Here is an 8,081-nt window from a genome sequence, read left to right on the forward strand (position 1 = left end):
CCTCACACACACACACCCCTTCCTCTTCAGTGTGTAACCCTACCCTCACACACACACACCCCTTCCTCTTCAGTGTGTAACCCCCCCCCCCCCACACACACACACCCCTTCCTCTTCAGTGTGTAACCCTTCCCCCCCCACACACACACACCCCTTCCTCTTCAGTGTAACCCTAACCCCCCTCACACACACACACCCCTTCCTCTTCAGTGTGTAACCCTACCCCCCCACACACACACACCCCTTCCTCTTCAGTGTGTAACCCTACCCTCACACACACACACCCCTTCCTCTTCAGTGTGTAACCCTACCCCCCCACACACACACACCCCTTCCTCTTCAGTGTGTAACCCTACCCCCCCACACACACACACATTGGGGGTACCCGTACCCCCCCCCACACACACACAACCCCCCTTCCTCTTCAGTGTGTAACCCTACCCCCTCACACACACACACCCCTTCCTCTTCAGTGTGTAACCCTACCCTCACACACACACACCCCTTCCTCTTCAGTGTGTAACCCTACCCCCCCCCACACACACATGTGGTAGGAAGGAGAAGTCACCCGATTCCTCTTCAGTGTGTGGTGAACCCTTCCACCACACACACCCCCCTTTCCTCTTGTGTGGGGTGTGTACCCTAACCCCCCCCACACACAACACACCCTTCCTCTCAGTGTGTAACCCTACCCCCCCACACACACACACCCCCCACACAGTGTGTAACCCACCCCCACACACACACCCCCCTTCCTCTTCAGTGTGTAACCCTACCCCCCCCACACACACACACCCCTTCCTCTTCAGTGTGTAACCCTACCCCCCCACACACACACACCCCTTCCTCTTCAGTGTGTAACCCTACCCCCCCACACACACACACCCCTTCCTCTTCAGTGTGTAACCCTACCCCCCCACCACACACACCCCTTCCTCTTCAGTGTGTAACCCTACCCCCACACACACACACCCCTTCCTCTTCAGTGTGTAACCCTACCCCCCCACACACACACACCCCTTCCTCTTCAGTGTGTAACCCTACCCCCCCACACACACACACCCCTTCCTCTTCAGTGTGTAACCCTACCCCCCCCCACACTAAGAGAAGTCACACCATTGGGATGGGGGGGGGTCTGGGGGTGTATAAACCCTTCCACCCCCACACCCCCCTTCCCCCTTTGGTGGAAGTGTGTAAGTACCCTACCCCCATCCCCCCCCCACACACACACCCCCTTCCTCTTCAGTGTGTAACCCTACCCCCCCACACACACACACCCCTTCCTCTTCAGTGTGTAACCCTACCCCCCCCACACACACACACCCCTTCCTCTTCAGTGTGTAACCCTACCCTCACACACACACCCCCCTTCCTCTTCAGTGTGTAACCCTACCCCCCCACACACACACACCCCTTCCTCTTCAGTGTGTAACCCTACCCCCCCACACACACACACCCCTTCCTCTTCAGTGTGTAACCCTACCCCCCCACACACACACACCCCTTCCTCTTCAGTGTGTAACCCTACCCCCACACACACACACCCCTTCCTCTTCAGTGTGTAACCCTTCCCCCCCCCACCCCACACGGAAGAGAAGTCTGCTTCAGATGGTGTGTGTGACCTTGGTTGGTAGGTGAAGTCACCCACTTCCTCTGTCAGGTGTGCCCTACCCCCCCCACACAAGTCACACTTCCTCTTCAGTGTGTAACCTCTGTGGAAGACAGTCACACAGAACCCCCTTCCTCTGTGTGTGGGAAGGAGAAGTCACACACCCCCCCTGGGGGGTCAGTGTGTACCCTACCCCCCCCCACACACACACACCTCTTCCTCTTCAGTGTGAGCGACCCTCCTGACCTCACACCCCCCCCTGTGCCCCTCTTCAGTGTGTCTACATGATGTGACACACACAACACTCACACACACAGAACACACACACACACGTGCGCACACAGACACAGACACACGTGCGGACCAATGATCCACAGTCTGCTGGTCTCAACAGGTGAACTAACCATAACATCTTCACAGTCAAGGGGCTGGTGTACAGTCTCTGAGAGACCGGGGTGCAGTGTCTGAGAGGCTGGGGTGCAGTGTCTGAGGGGCTGGTGTACAGTCTCTGAGAGACCGGGGTGCAGTGTCTGAGGGGCTGGTGTACAGTCTCTGAGAGACCGGGGTGCAGTCTCTGAGAGACCGGGGTGCAGTGTCTGAGGGGCTGGTGTACAGTCTATGAGAGACCGGGGTGCAGTGTCTGAGAGACTGGGGTGCAGTGTCTGAGAGACCGGGGTACAGTCTCTGAGAGACCGGGGTGCAGTGTCTGAGGGGCTGGGTGCAGTCTCTGAGAGACCGGGGTGCAGTGTCTGAGGGGCTGGTGTACAGTCTCTGAGAGACCGGGGTGCAGTGTCTGAGAGACCGGGGTGCAGTGTCTGAGGGGCTGGTGTACAGTCTCTGAGAGACCGGGGTGCAGTGTCTGAGAGACTGGGGTGCAGTGTCTGAGGGGCTGGTGTACAGTCTATGAGAGACCGGGGTGCAGTGTCTGAGTGCAGTGTCTGAGGGGCTGGTGTGCAGTGTCTGAGAGACTGGGGTGCAGTGTCTGAGAGACTGGGGTGCAGTGTCTGAGAGACTGGGGTACAGTGTCTGAGAGACTGGGGTGCAGTGTCTGAGGGGCTGGTGTACAGTCTCTGAGAGACCGGGGTGCAGTGTCTGAGGGGCTGGTGTACAGTCTCTGAGAGACAGGGGTGCAGTGTCTGAGAGACTGGGGTGCAGTCTCTGAGAGACTGGTGTACAGTCTCTGAGAGACCGGGGTGCAGTGTCTGAGAGACCGGGGTGCAGTGTCTGAGGGGCTGGTGTACAGTCTCTGAGAGACCGGGGTGCAGTGTCTGAGAGACTGGGGTGCAGTCTCTGAGAGACCGGGGTGCAGTGTCTGAGAGACTGGGGTGCAGTGTCTGAGGGGCTGGTGTACAGTCTATGAGAGACAGGGGTGCAGTGTCTGAGAGACCGGGGTGCAGTGTCTGAGGGGCTGGTGTACAGTCTATGAGAGACAGGGGTGCAGTGTCTGACCGGAGTGCAGTGTCTGAGAGACTGGGGTGCAGTGTCTGAGGGGCTGGTGTACAGTCTCTGAGAGACCGGGGTGCAGTGTCTGAGGGGCTGGTGTACAGTCTCTGAGAGACCGGGGTGCAGTGTCTGAGAGACCGGGGTGCAGTGTCTGAGGGGCTGGTGTACAGTCTCTGAGAGACTGGGGTGCAGTGTCTGAGGGGCTGGTGTACAGTCTCTGAGAGACCGGGGTGCAGTGTCTGAGAGATCGGGGTGCAGTGTCTGAGGCGCTGGTGTACAGTCTCTGAGAGACCGGGGTGCAGTGTCTGAGAGACCGTGGTCCAGTGTCTGAGAGACTCGGGTGCAGTGTCTGAGAGACCGGGGTGCAGTGTCTGAGAGACCGGGGTGCAGTGTCTGAGAGACTGGGGTGCAGTGTCTGAGAGACTGGGGTGCAGTGTCTGAGAGACCGGGGTGCAGTGTCTGAGAGACCTGGTCCAGTGTCTGAGAGACCGGGTGCAGTGTCTGAGAGACCTGGTGCAGTGTCTGAGAGACTGGGGTGCAGTGTCTGAGAGACCGGGGTGCAGTGTCTGAGAGACCGGGTGCAGTGTCTGAGAGACCTGGTGCAGTGTCTGAGAGACCGGGTGCAGTGTCTGAGAGAGGGGTGCAGTGTCTGAGAGACCGGGGTGCAGTGTCTGAGAGACCGGGTGCAGTGTCTGAGAGACCGGGTGCAGTGTCTGAGAGACCTGGTCCAGTGTCTGAGAGACCTGGTCCAGTGTCTGAGAGACCGGGTGCAGTGTCTGAGAGACCGGGTGCAGTGTCTGAGAGACCGGGTGCAGTGTCTGAGAGACCTGGTCCAGTGTCTGAGAGACCGGGTGCAGTGTCTGAGAGACCTGGTGCAGTGTCTGAGAGACCGGGTGCAGTGTCTGAGAGACCTGGTCCAGTGTCTGAGAGACCGGGTGCAGTGTCTGAGAGACCTGGTCCAGTGTCTGAGAGACCGGGTGCAGTGTCTGAGAGACCGGGTGCAGTGTCTGAGAGACCTGGTCCAGTGTCTGAGAGACCGGGTGCAGTGTCTGAGAGACCGGGTGCAGTGTCTGAGAGACCTGGTCCAGTGTCTGAGAGACCGGGTGCAGTGTCTGAGAGACCTGGTCCAGTGTCTGAGAGACCTGGTGCAGTGTCTGAGAGACCGGGTGCAGTGTCTGAGAGACCGGGTGCAGTGTCTGAGAGACCGGGTGCAGTGTCTGAGAGACCTGGTCCAGTGTCTGAGAGACCGGGTGCAGTGTCTGAGAGACCTGGTCCAGTGTCTGAGAGACCGGGTGCAGTGTCTGAGAGACCTGGTCCAGTGTCTGAGAGACCGGGTGCAGTGTCTGAGAGACCGGGTGCAGTGTCTGAGAGACCTGGTGCAGTGTTTGAGAGGGCTGGTGTACAGTCTATGAGAGACATGGGTGCAGTGTCTGAGAGACCTGGTGTCCAGTGTCTGAGAGACCGGGTGCAGTGTCTGAGAGACCTGGTCCAGTGTCTGGGAGACCGGGTGCAGTGTCTGAGGGGCTTTAAGGACTGATGTACAGTCTCTTGAGAGACCAGCACTCAGGCAGGGGCAGTGTTTCTTCAGTAAAAATGGTTATAACTATATTTCGTCTTTGATAAAGGAAGCCTTTTGTGGAGATGCTGTCAATTTAGCAAAGAGTGAAACATGAAAGAGAATGAAAGTGGCTGTAGGAGCCTGTCTGTCTCTGTACCCCGCCCCCGACACTCACACAGAAATCACTCCACAGCAGAACTGCTCTTCTGCCTTCATTGCATTTCAAATCAACCCTTACTATCTCCAGCAGGTATCCTGAACAATTTGAAAGAATCCTGAGCCAGAGATTCACATAATTTGAAATGAGTTTAAAAAAAAAATCTAAACTGTATGTTTCTTTTTTAATTCAAAATCTTAAATATTTGATTCCCCCCCCCCCCCCCCCCCCCCCCAGCCCCCATGTCTGCAGTCGTTAGGGAGCTGCTGTCTCCACTTCAGCAGCGGGAGTCGGGGGCTTCACTATCTATGTGCTTTGATAGGACAATGATAACAGGGATTGGAGGCTGGCTCATCTATATAAGGCTGGGAGGGACAGTCACACATCAACACTGAGTACTCAGGAGCATCAAGAAGCAGCACCAGACAGCAGGATCTTTGAGAAGAGAAGCCAGCATGTTCTTCCCCGTGTTGATGATGTGCAGCCTGCTCAACACCGCCCTGCCCTTTGACCTGGGCCAGTCGACCCGCTGCGTGAGCATCCCCCCGGAGATGAGCGTCTGCCACGATGTGGGGTACTCCGAGATGAGGCTGCCCAACTTCCTGGGGCACACCAGCCTGGAGAATGAGGTCATCCCCAAATCTGAGGACTGGAGGCCCCTGCTGCAGACCGGCTGCCACCCCCAGGCCAGGACCTTCGTGTGCTCCCTCATCGCTCCAGTCTGCCTCGACACGTGAGTCTGCTTTCACCAGCTGCAATTCTTCCAAGCATACTGCTACTGACAGGCTTGCTTGTGCCTGTAGCTCTTGGCTCAAACCATTCTGAATGTCACAATAAATACATAGAGACGGTTGAATGTGTTTGATTTCCCGCGGATTCTGTATACCATGCTGTCACTGTTGTGGGTGCTGTGTAGCTGACCTGTGCCCTGCTCCCTGTGTCTCTGCAGCTTTATCCAGCCCTGTCGCAGCATGTGTGTGGCAGTGAGGGACAGCTGTGCCCCACTGCTGGCCTGTCAGGGTCATGCCTGGCCTGAGGCTCTGGACTGTGAGCGCTTCCCTGCTGAAGAGGACATCTGTCTCAGCCCGGTCTCCAAGGAGGCAGCGCACTTCTACAAAGGTGAGCCTCCCTGCTCATTGCTCAAGCCTTTATGAGGAACATGCTTCTGTCAGGCAGCACTTTTAAATTCTCTGCATCAGAGCAGCAGCACCTATGAGAAAGTAAGGACCCTTATACAAGTTGACCTGGTATTTGTCATTTTTACCTTGCCATTCCTATGGTTATACCACAGTTTACCCTGGCTTGCCATTTTTTAATATGCTTTGCCATACGTCTCTGCTTTACAATGCTTGCCTATGCTTTACTACACTTTGATGTGCTTTTACTGTGGGTAACCTTTATAAGATAGGCTTGTCAGCTTTAGGAGCAGAAGCTCTATGGTTCTAAAGAGGTGGGCAGCAGTCCAGAAGCATGGAGGCAGTATCCTGGATGCCCTGGGGACACGGGCCAGGGCACCTCCAGCTGGCTCGCTGTTGGGAAGGGGGGCTGTGGGAGTGGGGTGGTGTGACAGAGAGCTGACCCGGGTTTTTATTTGAGTTCCAGTTATCCCCAAACCAACCTGCCAGGGATGCCCTGCCGTGGAGGAGGCCTTTGCCTATAAAAGAGTGCTGGATGCTTTCTGCCAAAACGATTTCGGTAAGTCGCTGTTCATCCAATCATGTTCTTTACTGGAAGACTGGTTTGAGTGTACAGTATGAAAACATAGTATTCTGTTAATCTCAGTGCTGTTTTAAATCTATGGCTAAGGTTGTAAGGAGGGCACCGTGCTCTGCATTGCATGAGGGGTTTTACCTGGTGTGCCAGCTAGCTTGGTGAAGCTGATAATTTGTGTTTGAATCAGTGACATCATGTTTTCTCTTGCAGCAGTGAAAGCGAAAGTGACCCGACGGCGCTTTCCCTCTGAGGAGCCCGAGTTTGAGATCGAGGGCCGTGTGGAGTTCATCAGCCAGGGGCAGCTCCTGCCCTACGACACGCACAGCCTTCTCCAGCAGTGGATGCTGGTCAACGAGAGCTGCGGTCAGAGGCTGACACGCAGCGGGCGATCCCTGCTCTACGTGCTGGTCGGGGACGTGCAGGCTGACGGCACGGTGTCCGTCAAGCGCATCTTCCAGTGGCACAAGAGAGACACGCAGCTCACCCTGGCGGTGCGCAAGTGGAGGCACCACAAGTGTTGAGCAGCCAGGCTGGGGAAAGACTGGGATGCACCGCCCTGGGTTCTCAGGGTTTACCTTGTGAGGTTGTGACAGAGCTGGGGCTCGCCAGTTGGGTGTCAGGCATGCCGGTTTAATCGATCCAAGCTAAATCTGCAACAGCCTCCAGCCTAAACCCTGGGATTGTGAAAAACCAGCAGGGCTGCTCCAGAGAGGCTGGAGCCGGGATGAATACACAAGGAATGCACTCTGCACCCCTACTACTGTAAATATGAATCCAAACTAGAATTGTAAATAATAACTATTATATTATTATTACTGGATGTTTTTAGTGTTGTCTGTAAGCAGTCATTGGTAACAGTGGAAATTCTTTACACTGTTGTATGTAGAATACGTGTGACAATAAAAGCCCTTTTACAGCTTTCCTCAATTGCTCAAGCAGAATTCCTGAAACTATTAGCACAATTCTCAAAACAGTGACACACACCCCGATACTGACTCCTTTTTGCACCATTTGCAAAACTACTGACACATTTCTCTGACTAACATACAAAATTGAAAACCATCTGTACGGTTCACTTAATGCAATTCCATCATCTTAATACAACTGTGATATGGGAGTGTCTTCAAAACACATGCATCTGTATGCTGTTGCTCACAATGACTGCTCATTACTTTAAATAAACATTCCACACATGGAAATGCACATTTCACAATGAACCAATCTCTGTGTCACTCATGGAAATGAACATTTCACAATGAACCAATCTCTGTGTCACTCATGGAAATGCACATTTCACAATGAACCAATCACTGTGTCACTCATGGAAATGCACATTTCACAATGAACCAATCTCTGTGTCACTCATGGAAATGCACATTTCACAATGAACCAATCTCTGTGTCACTCATGGAAATGCACATTTCACAATGAACCAATCTCTGTGTCACTCATGGAAATGCACATTTCACAATGAACCAATCTCTGTGTCACTCATGGAAATGCACATTTCACAATGAACCAATCTCTGTGTCACTCATGGAAATGCACATTTCACAATGAACCAATCTCTGTGTCACTCATGGAAATGCACATTTCACAAT

The 8,081-nt window shown here is 54.3% G+C and overlaps 1 protein-coding gene across 1 annotated transcript; it reads left to right on the forward strand.

Moving 5' to 3' along the window:
* The first annotated feature begins 5,010 nt into the window (after positions 1–5,010).
* LOC121320284 (secreted frizzled-related protein 5-like) lies at positions 5,011–7,380 on the forward strand. Its single transcript, XM_041258535.1, has 4 exons — positions 5,011–5,500; positions 5,717–5,886; positions 6,370–6,462; positions 6,691–7,380. Exons 1-4 carry the CDS (start codon positions 5,223–5,225, stop codon positions 6,999–7,001), a joined length of 852 nt encoding a protein of 283 aa, XP_041114469.1. The 5' UTR covers positions 5,011–5,222; the 3' UTR covers positions 7,002–7,380.
* The last annotated feature ends 701 nt before the right edge of the window (positions 7,381–8,081 follow it).

This window comes from Polyodon spathula, chromosome 8 (assembly GCF_017654505.1).
Source record: "Polyodon spathula isolate WHYD16114869_AA chromosome 8, ASM1765450v1, whole genome shotgun sequence".
Classification (NCBI taxonomy): Eukaryota; Metazoa; Chordata; class Actinopteri; order Acipenseriformes; family Polyodontidae; genus Polyodon; species Polyodon spathula.